Source organism: Euphorbia lathyris, chromosome 1 (genome assembly GCF_963576675.1).
Source record: "Euphorbia lathyris chromosome 1, ddEupLath1.1, whole genome shotgun sequence".
NCBI lineage: Eukaryota > Viridiplantae > Streptophyta > Magnoliopsida > Malpighiales > Euphorbiaceae > Euphorbia > Euphorbia lathyris.
In genome coordinates this window covers 97,606,219-97,620,870 of record NC_088910.1, presented here as the reverse complement: position 1 = coordinate 97,620,870, position 14,652 = coordinate 97,606,219, and the positions used below count along the sequence as shown (strand labels likewise).

The 14,652-nt window shown below is 32.4% G+C and overlaps 1 protein-coding gene across 2 annotated transcripts; it reads right to left on the bottom strand.

Moving 5' to 3' along the window:
* Positions 1-11,176: 11,176 nt before the first annotated feature.
* LOC136211981 (uncharacterized) lies at positions 11,177-14,316 on the bottom strand. 2 transcript variants are annotated; one of them, XM_066002747.1, is made up of 7 exons: positions 14,143-14,316; positions 12,630-13,099; positions 12,465-12,546; positions 12,284-12,350; positions 11,931-12,116; positions 11,764-11,824; positions 11,177-11,595 (listed from the first exon to the last, which is right to left on the bottom strand). In XM_066002747.1, the coding sequence occupies exons 1-7, from the start codon at positions 14,286-14,288 to the stop codon at positions 11,423-11,425; spliced, it is 1,185 nt and encodes a 394-aa protein (XP_065858819.1). In that variant the 5' UTR covers positions 14,289-14,316; the 3' UTR covers positions 11,177-11,422. The 2 variants fall into 2 exon arrangements, with proteins under 2 accessions (XP_065858819.1, XP_065858820.1); XM_066002748.1 differs by lacking the exon at positions 14,143-14,316 and adding an exon at positions 13,418-14,095.
* Between the last annotated feature and the right edge of the window lie 336 nt (positions 14,317-14,652).

Genomic DNA, 14,652 nt, shown 5'->3' with positions numbered 1-14,652 from the left:
AAAAAACAAAATGCCACAACAAGTTAGCTCGGGATTAGTCTAGAAAAGCTAACTCCCACATTATCTTTCGAAAGAAAAGACAAAAGGAAATTAGGGGGAGATGAGAAAATCGAGATGCCCAAAGCCCTCTCATGGCCTTCTGTAGCAAGCCGATCTGCCACCCGATTCTGCTCTCTGTAAACATGGCAGAAGTTGATACTATCGAAAGAGAAGCAAATCCTTCTAATTGCCTTGACTAAATTCTGGCCCCCTAAGCACATAGCCCTTTTATCAGAAATTAAATTGACTGCTTCAAGATTGTATACCATATTAACATTTATCTCTAAATTTATAACATGGAATTTAGATTTGTTTGCAACAAAATCTTCAATTCAAACAAGTAAAGGAAAACCCAACAGATATATTACCCAATACCTAGAAGTTGGATAAAATAGTTTTCGCCCTTCTCCTTCACTTAGCCTAACTCACTCATAGTTTTATCAACTAAGACCATAATGTGTAGTCCAAAGAGCTCATAAATGGATACTTGCAAGATAAGAAATGACAAATGAGGAAGATGATGCTAAATGACATAAAAATAGAAATATAAACAGTTGTTGGTAAAAGTATATCGCAGCAATACCATAATGTATTATTTTGTACCCCTCAAAAGGGGATGCCCTAAAATTAAAGGTCGCCGACATCACTACCAAAATAACTAGTGTTCATTCGCCCTATTGCAAAATTCCCACTAAAAAGCAGTCAGAATTTTCATTTCTCTCCTTCCGTACTATCCTACCACATCTGACAGTTCTAACTGTCCGGTATATTCCCATTCAGGTCCCTAGTTTCCTTGATAATTCATAAATCAGTGTTTTGAGATTCATCTAAACAAAAGGAAGATAAAAAGGATTAGAATGAAGGATAATATCGTAATTTTCTATGAATTAAGTTTTAATCATTTAGAAGTTTGGTCGTTATGCTGTAATAGATGGCATTCTCTACTAAAGGTCTTTTAGTCACCCTTGGCCTAAATGTCGGCTTCAAAGGTGCCAAATATATACTCGAAGAAAAGAAGGTGTTTGCAGCAGCCACAATGAAAAAATACACTTTGGTGAGAAAACTCAATTGTAGGGTTTTTATTACCCCAAAATGACGCAAGATGCAACTGATTGTTTTCAACAAATGCAAACCTTGCCAAGTATACCTACCCTATATTAAAACTCTTCTAGTAGTAAGGAAAGTTATCCACCCAGCATTTCCATTTGCAATATGGGGTATTGACATAGTGGGTCCCTTACCCTAAGTGTGATATTAGAGAAAATATCTTATCGTGGCCGCACTTTACTAAATAGGTCGAGGCTGAAGTCGTCTCTACTATAACATCTGCCCGGATAATTAACTTCACATAACACTCCATACTCAATAGGTACGAAATCTCCATACTATAATAGTAAACAACAACAAACAATTTGATTGTTAGGTCTTCCTAACCTACTGCAGTAAGCTACACATCAAGCTCCAGTTTACTTTAGTATCTCATCCTTAAATTAATAGTATCTCATCTTCCTAACCGTTTGTCCTAAAAACTGTTTATACAATCTACCTTACCTGACAGGAGGGAAGGTCGTTGAAGCAAAGAAGATTGATTCTTATGACTCGAGTAATAAAAATCTTCCCCTTTTATCCTCAAGGGCTTTAAGAACTAGCAAAGAACTTCTCCATTCAGGATGAGATCTAGATCAGACCAAATATTATTCAGTGCAAATAGTCCCACCTAGGCATTGGGGGCCAACTGACATGGACACAGATGAAACTTTTCCAAAAATGGCTACGATGGGAGACGCAGTGGGAAACCTCACACAATAGGTCAAAGTTGGATGCAAACTCTATGAAAGCTTCATCATCTTTTCAGAGTCCATCATCAACATGTTTGCCAAAGCTAGGCAGGTGCATCTCCATGTCACTAAGACAAGCAAATTTGACTGACAGAGCCACCAACTAGGAAACCATCAAGATAGATACTTGATCCCAAGCTTTCAGGTTATGCTTCTTCTGAACGTTTACTTTCTTGCCCTTATCAGTTTCCTTCTTGGTCTGTTTCCATGGAGGCATGGCCTTAATATCACTAGATGATGTTGGATAAAGGTTTATAAATATTTGGGGTTTGTGAGATTTTTTGCACTTAAAAAATTCTATACAACAAAAAGAAAAGTTTGGGGAAGAAAGAACAATTATAGGTTGATGAGAAAAGATGAAAAGCTTAGAGTGTTGGAAGAAATGCAGAGGTTGCCATGAAAGAAATTTATGACCTTAATTCGCTTTATATAGAGAATTTGGAAGGTGTAGGTGAAAGCTCGCCATCACCATACATACGGTATGCTCTTTAAAGACCAGTCAATAGAGTTATGTAACAACAAAAAATGATCACTGCGAAAAACTGCACGCCTATTGAAGGATGATGTCACTCTTAGAGCACGCGACACAACGTCTCACCTATCCCGAAGATAAAGGATAATATGTGACACATACTAGCAAAGTCATTTGGAACATAACCTTCAGACAAAAAAAGGTACCTACGAAATGTCAAACCATTTTTCACAAACCATAACAGGACTCCTAAGAATGTCCGGAAAGTCGAAACCTTAAAGACCTTCGAGAATCAAAATGAGGGACATCTGATATCATTTGGAAGACATCAGGATCCACATGTCCTCATCCTAAACCTATATGGACGTCCGAAGCAAAGAGAATTATCAAATTAAACTAAACGGGAATAAAAACTCCTCGTGACACATAGACTAATAAAATGTTCTCTGAATCCTCCTCGATCAAGATCTCAATTATGCCTAAGATTAAGGATTCTCAAGTTAGGTATATTACTAATTACTTTAAATACCTCCACCACTTAGGAGCTGATATGTCCTCCATGAAAGCTAAGGAGAGGGACGGTTTTACCATTGAGCTCCCTATAAATATGAATACGACTTTACAAGTCAAGGTACATACGCACTAATCTATCGCAACTACTCTCAATTGCTTGATACTCTATCATATACCATGCAAATTTAAGTATTAAAGTGGGATCGTCTGTCAAGGACCTCGTATTAATCATCTTTCAATATTATTTTAGGGACTAGAGAAACCTCTTCAGATGACATAGTAATTTCTCGTATCAATTCTCATAACAATTCTTAATTAGAGGCAGTTAGTTTAGGTTGAGAGGTAGTCAATAGTTATTTTATTCCAAACAATTAATAAAAATCATATATTTTGTTAAATTTGAAAAATAACTATCGTCACTTGTTTCTGTATTTAACAATTGTTAATTCTAAAACATTTAGGTATCGTTTAGTACGATGTAATGTATTAATATTGTAATGGAATGGAATAATAATTCCACTATAATGTTTGGTTCTCAAATTTAATTTTTTTTTTGTGTGAAATGTAATTATTATTACAATACTTATATTTATTTCGTCAAATATAATTAGAAACTTCAATTATTCTCAAACTTTCATATGTATGGGAACATCATCCATATATGATGGTAAAAAACTTGTTAATTTTTGTTCGTTTTCCCCGTTTTCGCGTTTTTGTGTTTTTTGCATTTTTCGTGTTTTTTTACGTCTTTTCCATTTTCATGGTTTCCCCATCTTTTGTGTTTTTCTCATTTTTTTGTTTTTCGTATTTCATATTTTTTCTCGTTTTTTATATTTTCTCTTTTTTCTATTTTTCGTGTTTTCGTGTTTTTCCGTTTTCACATTTTTCCCGTTCTTCATATTTTTCATGTTTTTCTCATTTTATGTTTTACCGTTTAATAAGAATTGTGGGTAATAAATATAAATAATAAAAATATATATTTGGACTAGTCGTAATAGGAATTCATACTTTTTTTATGTAATCTCCATTAGAGTGATGTAATTGCGATTAAATTGCGATAAAAACAATAGACTAATCATTCATTGTAATGGACATTCCATTACAATATTCATTACAATATATCAAACGGACCTTAATTGGTAGCTATTTTTTTTATTCTTGATAAGGGACTGAGTTTTATTTATTTTTTATTTAATTAGACTATACTACTCTTCTCAAAATTTATTGATCACAATTATATTTTTAATAAATAAATAAATATCTATAAAATAATAAATATATAGTTGAATAATATGATTAATAACTAAGCTAGTTGCAAATAAGAAATATATTATTTTATTTTATTAGAATATATTTTTAAATTTTATATCTTAGATGGTATATTTGAAAAAAAAATATGTATAAAACCTTACTTAATAATTATCAATTTACAATATGAGACTATGCCTTCTTAAAATTTTATAATTTATAATATGTATACATGTAAGGTAAATATATATCATACATGAAAATAAATAAATTTAAATAGAAATTATACTTTTATTTTTAATTTAACATATAAAAAGTTAACAGTTATCGAATAAAAGCTTGAATTGTCTTTTTTTTAAAATTGGAATTTGTTTTATCATCAATTATCAGTTTCATCATTTATCATTTACTGTTAAATCTAGACTTATTAAAATCTATAGAATGAAAACTCCAAAAAAATTTAGATTTAAATTTAATAGATTTAAATATAACAGTGGTGATTCGGATACAGTTATACACTAGATACTAATTAAAAAGATTTATAGAGTGCTACAATTTACATCGAATTGTAAGAATCTTTATACAGAAATGAGAATGTGTACGAGAAAAGTGGATAAAGATTGGTTGACCATTAAACAAGGTTTAAAGTTGCATGTTAAGTAAGACTTTTGATTGAATGTTATGTGGGGTTAAAGTCAAGATTCCATCTTATCCTTATGTTCATCTGAGATTGGATCTTAATGTTCTAAAAACAATTCCTCCAATCAACACTATCATTGTATTAATTTCCCAAATGACATGATGATATAGTCTACTATAGGGTTAATTTGGGTTATTAATTAATTTAATTTACTATATTAAGGAATAACATGGTGATTAATTAATGAGGAAGCTTCCTTTATGCCCAAGTATGCAATTGCCACCTAACTACTCAGGCAAATTATACTTTTTCAGATGATGATTTGCATACGTAAACCCTTTTTTAATAATTATAGTAGTATGAATTAAAATAATAATTAGTGTCACGCGTCTTAAGAAGCACGTTTATAGCTGAAGCTGAAGAATTAATGAGTTAATTTTGAATCAAACATTAATTAATTATACATTGAAAGTTTCCAGAATTTCAAAACAAACATGCATTATTGCCACTACATTGGAATCATAATCTCTTCTCACATGACAACTTGATCCTATTCTTACCATTTCTTCAATTTCAGAGACTTTCAATACTTTGAATTCCTACAGATTACCTCTAATTATTTATTTTTTTCTCTCAGTTTTAAGAGAACCCATTATTGATATCCCAGTAGAACTTACATATTTCAATTGACTATATAGAAAAATATCTAAAAGTTGATAGGAGAGAGAGCTACGAAAATTATAATTTTGAAAAATAGAAAACGTAGTTCCATGATAAATGTAATACTAAATAAATTTTCATTTTTAGAATTTTCTAATGTGAGGCTATCAACGGTGAAAACTGGCAGTATCAACCTAAAAGTTCTTAGTTTTACTAACGGTGATGACCTTACTCATCTTTTAGCAATAACAGAAAAACCAGAATCACCGACTTATAAATTGACGAAACAACAAAGTTATATTTGAAATTTGCGTAACAAAAAATACAATCCAAATTAATAAATAACTAAATAACTTAATATAAATAAAAAGAATAATTCTATTCAATGGAGCAAAACCTTATTATTTTGGCAATAATGTTATACAAATAAGAAAAATATGAAAGAAGAAATAGTTTAAAAATTAAAAGATAATTTTATGAAAATCAAATGTATACAAATAGTTTTTCTCCAAAACATTATTGGTGTATAAACCTAACCAAACACTATATTTCATGCGGTTTGGAATGAAACGATAGACGCTGCTCTGAAAAGGTAAAACGAACACCCATAAATATATCTATAGGAGAAGTTAGAACTACGACCTGAGTAATATAAAAAATGGTTAATTTAAAAAAAACTTTGTGAACTCACGTTTTCGCAGATTGGTACCTATGGCTTTTTTTGCTCCAAAAATAACCATGTGGTTTCTGTCGTTAGCAAAATCGTGAAAAACCTGTGATCTTCTCACATTTGACGGGTTGGGGACTTGGGAGAGTGAAACCGTGGCGCAATAGGATACTAACTTAAAACATCCATGATCTGTTGATACATTGGGAACGATAATGAACTAAATATTAGTATGCATCTTGATTGTGTTGGTGTTTCACCGGTTATAGGCATTAGATGTCAGATAAATGGCATATGGGCTTATGAAATAGTAAGCACTAGACCGATACACTATGAGAGCACGACATGGTATCATGTGTCATAGGTGTAACTCATGTGACACTCCTTATGAGTCCTTAGATCCAGAATCTCTATGGGCCTAGGTGAGACTTAATATATTTTGACCATCTACCTAACGGGCTCGCGACAGATTGGTAATAATTATGGGTTTGATTAAGTATGTTTAGAAACCATGAGCAATAGTAAGGGGATTGCTACTCTTCAATAGAAGATAAGATATCACTGATCACTTAATTAGTAAAGTTGAGAAGTGTGTGGTCACACCCGAATGAAGTTATAAGCTTATTGGAACTTATCAACTTACTAAAAGAATCAAGAAATGTCCATAGCACTAATTGAAGGTAACACTCTTGTGCCTCGTGCCTAGACATAGATATCGAATTAGCAAATGATCTATTGAGTGCACTATTAGGTTCTCTATTATATGTATGCGATTACTATCCGATTTAGTTGGTTATAAAAGATTAGCAAGAGTCTGTTTATAATTTAGAGGCTAAAAATGATTTTCAGGTCCACAACCAAAATTAGGTAGGCCTATAGGATTGCTTGTAGTGATAATAAAATGCTACAAGTTTTAAGAGGAATACAAACTTCACTAGTATGAGATTCGAAATAAGAGGAATCCCTGTGAAGAGAAAAAGTATAATTTAGACTATATTGAAGTAACATCTATATTATATGTGAATATATACACATATATGATGTTTATAATATTGGGTATTATAAATGATCTTAATCATAGTTATATATATTATAATTTTCTTTAAAGAAAAAATAATATATAGTTTCGTGTGTGTATATATATATATATGATGATGTTTATAATATTAGATATAAACAAAGTAAGCATAGAAGGCACCATATAAATAAAGTTTTAATTGGAAAACTAAGTTTAACCTAAAAGGAAGAAAACCCAATTCTCTTCTATCAGAACCTCTCCTAGCCGCCCCCTATAAGAGAAAAGGTCTTTTTTGTCCTTCGAGTGAGAACATCCATCTCAATTATCAAAATCTTGATATTAATCCTAGCTTGAAGAATGATATGTGGCATTAACTTACCTTAGTTACATGCTAGATCTTAAGTATGTTTGTTTAAAATAGGTTTCACAATTTTAAATTGTTATCTACATCCCAACACACCGAACACCTTAGATCCTCCCTCAAACGGTGCAATTCCTTGTTAAACAAGATATCACAAGCCTGGCCTATTTAGAAAATTTGTGGGTAACCGTTCTCAATTACAATACATGCTCTATTACTTATTGTTTTCTCTCTTTTTAGAATCATAATTGCCTCGACTATTGGAGAGTTTCTCATTAGACGTGATCAATGTCGTCCTCCTATGTATTTGTATTGTAGGACTTGGAAGCGACACTCTGGTCGAATTTTTCCCGAAGCCATCCAAATATTGAAAAAAGAATTCCCCCTAAGTTCTCAACATGAGAAGATGACGATCCAGTGAAAGCACATTTTCTTTTCAAAATCATTAAATAAAATACAAAGAAAACGATTTGTTTTCCTCGAGCAAATAATGAAGACACATGTTGTGTGAGGATAAGATAGAACATTCTCGATATATGTCAGTTCTTATTCGAGAAGTACAAGGGTCGTTGCTAGATTTAAAAGACTAGATTCAGTTTGTAGGGAGGACTTCTAATAACATCTAGAAAATTTTTGATTCGGCTCACATAGTGATTCACACCGAATCTTCAATAGTAGTTTGAATCTCTAAAAAAAAAACTTCTAGATCCCCTTTATTCTTGATAAGAATAGTTCCATCATATTCTAATTAGAATCTCACGACATTCAAGATTGAGTCATCGATAATTTTCATAATTATTAGACAAAAAGATGTATCCTAGAGGATAAATGAACCCATTTTCTTACAACAGTTTTAAAATGATGGGCCTTAGATAGAGTTAAATGGCTTTAAAGTGATCATATGAATATCCGAAGAGCCATACCAATACGCAGAAGAGAACATGGCAGTTCCATACCTTTATGAAATAGGCAGCCATAAAAATGTGACGATACATACATATCCTATTGCATCAAAGTAACCATTTCTTTTATCAACAAGAATGGGCACTAAAGGAAGAGCAGTCAATACCAAATCTCTGTGATTTAAAATAAAAATTATATAATACATATACATATGATGAAAGAAGAAGACATAATTGCATACACAAAAGTCACAGAGTAGTGCACAAAATGCAGTCAGCAACTTTGTCAGGAATTTGGGTTGAAATATCAAAATGTTTCATTTATTAGCGTCATATGGCCTTATCTGAAAGTGACTCTCCATCACTCCTTGTGATCTCCATTATTCCTTCCTCTTTTCATTAAAAATTATAACTTTTTTCAATGGTAAAAAGGATAAATAAGTCCGAACTTTACCTGTTTTAAGAATCAATTATTTTTCCACACTAAACTCTTGATTATTGATTAGTGGCTTGATCCTTAAAACATACAAAGTTCAAGAGTTTAATTATACTATTTGTCTTTTTCAATTCAGTTATGAATTTTTTTCTCGGTCTACAGTAGAATTTCACTTAAATCTAAACAAAATAATTTTAATTTTCACCTAAAATGATTTCGAATTAAAGTACTAAAATGTTTATTATTACTGAGGGATATCTCCCTAAAATATTTAGGGCATATATCCACAAGTTTTCAGAACCCAAATCATTTGTGTAACCATAGTGTCTCTTCTATTCAAACTTACATCATTTGGTGCATTAGGGTTGAAAACGCGACAGAAATTGTTAATTTTCAATAGGAATTTCTCTAACCGGAGAGAATTCTTATTTATTTTCTCTATGGGAAGAAGCTTTCGAGAGGCAAGGATGGGACGGGAATGAGGCGAAGACCTCTCTCCTCACCCCATGGAGATCCTCATTCCCATCATGTTTCCATGGGGAATTAGTATATTATAGGTTAAATTGAAGATGGAATCCTTATCTAGAAATAATAATAATTAAAAAAAAACAGTACTTTGATGGCATGGTAGGAAGGTGAGGGTTGTTTTGAATGGATTGTGAAGTTTATGATGTTATATAATGATGATAAAGTTAGGACAGTTTTCCTTGTATCAATGTTTGTTTTTGTAAGATCGATCGTTTTCAAGTGGTAGCAGCTAGAATAGCATGTTCTGGATTTTATATAATTGAGGCCTTGATCAGCCATTTTCATATGACCCAACCCAAACCCAACCAACATTTTGTCACATCAATTTAATGTACTCTACGAAATTGTCCCTGCTGCTGCTGTAAGTCTTATCTTATACATTCATTACCCTACATCAAACTTTTAATCCATACATGTCTGCCCGCCTAACACAACAAAACCATGCTCACTCTTTTTACTCTCAATCTCAAGTAAATTAAAATGTTGTAATAAGATAGAAAAATCAAAGGTTAGATTTAATGTTAATTGCAGAAACTGTCTGAATTCTAAGAATAGTAATAATACAAAGGGTAAATTTCAAAAAAAACCCCTGTGGTTTCACTTTTTTGCCAAAAAAGGACTGGTTTTTTTCGTTTCAAATACAGGACTGTGGTTTATTCCGTTACACTATTTACGGATTTGGTGAAGATGCCGTTAATTTGCTGACGTGGCTGAAGGGCAATTATGGGTTTTTAAAAAAATTAGGGTAAATTTTTAAAAAAAAAACCTGTGGTTTCACTTTTTTGCAGAAAAAGGACTATGGTTTTTTTTCTTTTCAAATACAGGACTGTGATTTATTCTTTACACTATTTACGGATTTGGTGAAGATGTCGTTTATTTGCTAACGTGGCTGAAGAGTAAATATGGATTTTTAAAAAAATTGATCAATAAATTTTTTATAACTATTTTGGGTCTACAATATTTACCGATGAATTTTTTATAACTATTTTGTGGCTACAATATTGACTATAAAATCTCACATGAGCGCAATCTCACATGGTTGTTCAAGGCCTTTTATAGTCAATTTTTTTAAAAAACTCATATTTGCCCTTCAGCCACGTCTGCAAATAAACGACATCTTCACCAAATCCGTAAATAGTGTAATGGAATAAATCACAGTCCTGTATTTGAAAAGAAAAAAACCACAATCCTTTTTCTGCAAAAAAGTGAAACCACAGGGTTTTTTTAAAAAAAATTTATCTCAATTTTTTTAAAAACCCATAATTGCCCTTCAGCCACGTCAGCAAATTAACGGCATCTTCACCAAATCCGTAAATGGTGTAACGGAATAAACCACAGTCCTGTATTTGAAACGAAAAAAACCACAATCCTTTTTTGGCAAAAAAGTGAAACCACAGGGGTTTTTTTTGAAATTTACCCAAATACAAATTCCTGAACCTTGTTCACATATTCTCAAACAGACCCATCTTTTTAATTTACTAACATTGGATAAAGTGCCTACTTTTTGTATTTACAACGTTGTTATGATTAGGAAAATGCCAAATGATGGATTATACTATATCCCAGCACCCGACAGTTTCCTAGAACCATGCACCATAATTCACTTTTCTTATTATTGGACAAACACGTTATCTCTTTGGCCCAATCATATTAAATTCATAACGGCCCGGCCCGGTCTGGTCTTGAGGGAGGAATGGAAGATCTACACTAAAGGAATGAACAAAATCTGGTATCGGAGAAAGAGAGTCACAGAACTATATTAGTAAGTGTGTTTCCAAGATGTTTTAAAGCCGTGAGCTCTAAGAAATGAGACTTCAATCAAAACGGACAATATCTATGTGCTTTTGGACCAAGTTGTTACGATGAAATATTATTGAAATACAGCAAAAATACAACAATTATTCTCACCAATTGGAAAGTATTTTATGCTACAACATTAACTAATCTGCTCTAGTCTACACAATTATGCACCAAATAACAAATACCTGTGTATGATAACTTATTGCAATTTGAACATTGATATCAAACAGTTCTGTGCATCTACAGTGTCGCTTCCGGAAGTTCTGTGTTTCTGCGAGCTGACTAAACGAGTTGAAGTATTTAATTCGAGGCTGGGGATGGATTCGATGTGCGTAAAACCTTGAGGTAGAAGCCCCATGTTTCGCTTTTTTTGGTGATAGGATTTTGGCCTAATGGATGTTGCTCTACAAAATTTTGTACATTTTCAGATTCAGCCAATTCTTCCAAGTATGCTCTAAGCTCACCACCATGACCTGCCATCAATAGGTTTGATTACATTGCATATGTCTAAGCAGCACGGTGTGACCACATTTTAACCACTAACATATCGTGCATTACATGTCGAAAAAGAGCAGTTATATTTGGATGCCTCTTGAAACAATAAACATAATAGAACAGGAAATTGTAAACAGGTTTCTTACCTAAAGCATTATCCGTCTTATCCTGATACTGATACGGATAAGGGAATATTGCAGTGTTGGCCTACAAATGAAAGTTCGACATAACTTATCAGAACCCCGAAAGATCATTGAAGGAAGAACACACTTGGAGTTCATTGAAAGAATAAAATAAGAACACGAAAGCTTACGGGATTAAGCAGAGCTTTGTAAGGTGAATCATCTAATAATAATGTATTAGATTCATTGTAATATCCCTTCTCCCAAGGAAGACCAGGGAAACATTTTTCCCAGATTCTCCTCAGTTCCTTAAACACCAGGGGCTTATGCTTATTTTCCAGGGTCTTAAACTGGGTCGATGTACAGTGCGATAGATCCTGATAATAATTATGTTCAATTAATAACAAGTCAAAACTCAATAAACGAAGAAGCCAAACCAAGGGTGATACAAAAAGGTTTTAATATCAGCATTAGACCAACAAAATGTCCAATATAATCGAAAGGCAAAGCGTAGAAAACTCGAAGAAAAAGCAGCAATTCTTACCCAAGAAAACAGAAACTTGTGTTTTATATCTCCCAGCAAACAATCAACTATACTATCAATATTCCTCCTGGACAAAGTTGAAAACTTTTTTCAGTTAATTTTCAGCAAGTAACCAATTCTTAGCACGTTTAAAGTGAGAATAAAAGTAACGGATATGAAAGATTCAGTTGTTGAAGATTACTTCATTCTTGAAGACCATAAGCCCACTTCAAACCTCTCAAAGCAGAACTCTAGAAACTCAACACAGAAGGGTCTTTTAAAAACTGATACAAAGAACAAACCATTAGATCTAGTCAATTAGAGAAAACGATCATCTAACGAATTATATCTGAAAAAAAAGTCTTACTTGCTTGTCGTCTAACTTTTATGTCTCCTCGACAACCCTTTGGAGGATTAGACACTATATCTACGAGCAACCCATTCAAATCAAGAACAAGAAGTTTCTTTTTCAAACGAATAGCTGGTGCTCTTATTGATAAAGCCAATGAACTTTCTGTGATGGGATTATTATTATCTTTTTCGCTAATAACATGTTTAGTTTCCAATGTATCAAATGAATGAATGGTTGTACTGTCTCCTTTATGCAATAAACTAAGAGTTGACAATTTTTTCAAATCATCTCCATTCAGCAGGCCGGCTTCCTTATCCTGATTATGAGATACATCTTTAATACCTTGAAGCACCATCTCATCATGATGTTCCTTGCAACTGAATCTTTCTCTCTTTTCATGCTTAAACTTTCTCACTGAAAGATCCTTGATTTTATCCATGCAGATACCCATTACTATAAGAACTGAATGCAGCAATTTGACTCTCCTAAACAAGTACAAAGAAATTCTGAGCCAATAATTTAAAGAAACGGATGTAATAAATGAAACAGGGAATCACAGGGATTAGCGGAAAGACTTTTCCTTCTCAAGGAAAATTTGTCAAAAAACAATCCTAATAATATTTTGACAAAAAAAAAAAAACAAAAGCCAGGAAAACAATAAATGTATGTACACGTTTATAGGAACACTTTTAAAAACATTTCATTGTTACTCTACTGCTACTGCTAAATATTGAAATGGTATTATTGACAAATATTTATGTTCATTGATAAGTTCATAAATGAAATCTTAAATCATCACTAACAATAAGCAGGAGAAAGATGCAAACTTTAGCCCTTGAAAGAGTTGAAGTGAAAGCAAAAAGATAACTCCAATGATGGCTCCTTTCACCCGAGTCAGTCCATTCGTTGACAAGTGACAGAACTTTCAAGATCCTAAGTTGCTATTCTATTTAGGGCCATATATTTTAAATGTGCTATTTAAGTCAAAACATACATAAGCTAAATGTTCAAATAACAGATTCATAAGGCCTGGTCTGGTCTGATCCAAGGAAGAGATACTAGAGAGAACGAAAATAGGAATAGATCGAGTGAAACCTAACATTATCACAAAAACATAATGAAAAATAAGAAAGCAAACAGTGAATTGCTTTTCTTTTTAATGTCATATAGTAGAGGCTATAGAACTAGGCAAGGGACTAAAAGAAGAACATGAATGGCAAGAATAAGACACCAAAATAAGAACAACCAATAAATTTGACAACAATCATGAAATAGGAAAAGTCACATTGATATTGAAATTTCAGTTCTTTAGCAAAATTGATCAGAATGTGAACTATAAAGACTTGAAATCAGAGCAGTAAACAAGAGGTATGAAGTCAACGAACACATATAAAGCAACAGATAATAGAATTGAAACATTGAAACAGGAAAAGATGAAGAATTTGACAGTCAAACATATAGAACAGGAATAAGAAAAAAAGTAGTGTTTAAGAGCAAATGAAGATGATCTAGGTTAAAGAATTGATACCGAAGCTTCCATTTTGATGCAAAGGCTGCAATTAAGCATATGAGAAGAAACGAAGGAAGTAACTGCAAAAGGAAAAGGCGGAAACTAAGTAAACGAACTTGTTGTTGTTGTGTGAGAAACTGAAGAGACCAAGCGAAGTATGTCATGTCGTTTTAGAATGTTTTTTGTTTTCTGCCTAACTATTGCCTATTATGAATTTTCACATTATTCAAACCAGCCGCCTGCTATTAAAATAAAATAAAAAATCAGAAAAAAGTGAATAAGGAAATCACCTCGCCTTCTTAATTCTAATCCATTTTTTCTTTTAAAAAACTCTAATCCATTTAAGTAATATTTTAATTGTGAACATTTGGTTTTTTTAAATAAAAACCTAACATATAAAAAATATAGGCTTAATACACAAATAACCCCCTAAACTTGTTCAAATGTTGCAACTGTCCCCTCCAACTTTCAATTGTACAACTTACCCCTCGAACTTGTCTAATTGTAACAATTTACCCCTTAAACTTG

Bases quoted from the DNA above. Each gene is read 5' to 3' on its own strand.
- LOC136211981 (XM_066002747.1), bottom strand. From the start codon at position 14,288: ATGACATACTTCGCTTGGTCTCTTCAGTTTCTCACACAACAACAACAA. The intron at 12,117-12,283 runs GTAAGAATTGCT...AATTATTATCAG, and splicing joins ACAAGTTTCTGTTTTCTTGG to GATCTATCGCACTGTACATC. The intron at 11,596-11,763 runs GTAAGAAACCTG...TATTGATGGCAG, and splicing joins TAAGACGGATAATGCTTTAG to GTCATGGTGGTGAGCTTAGA.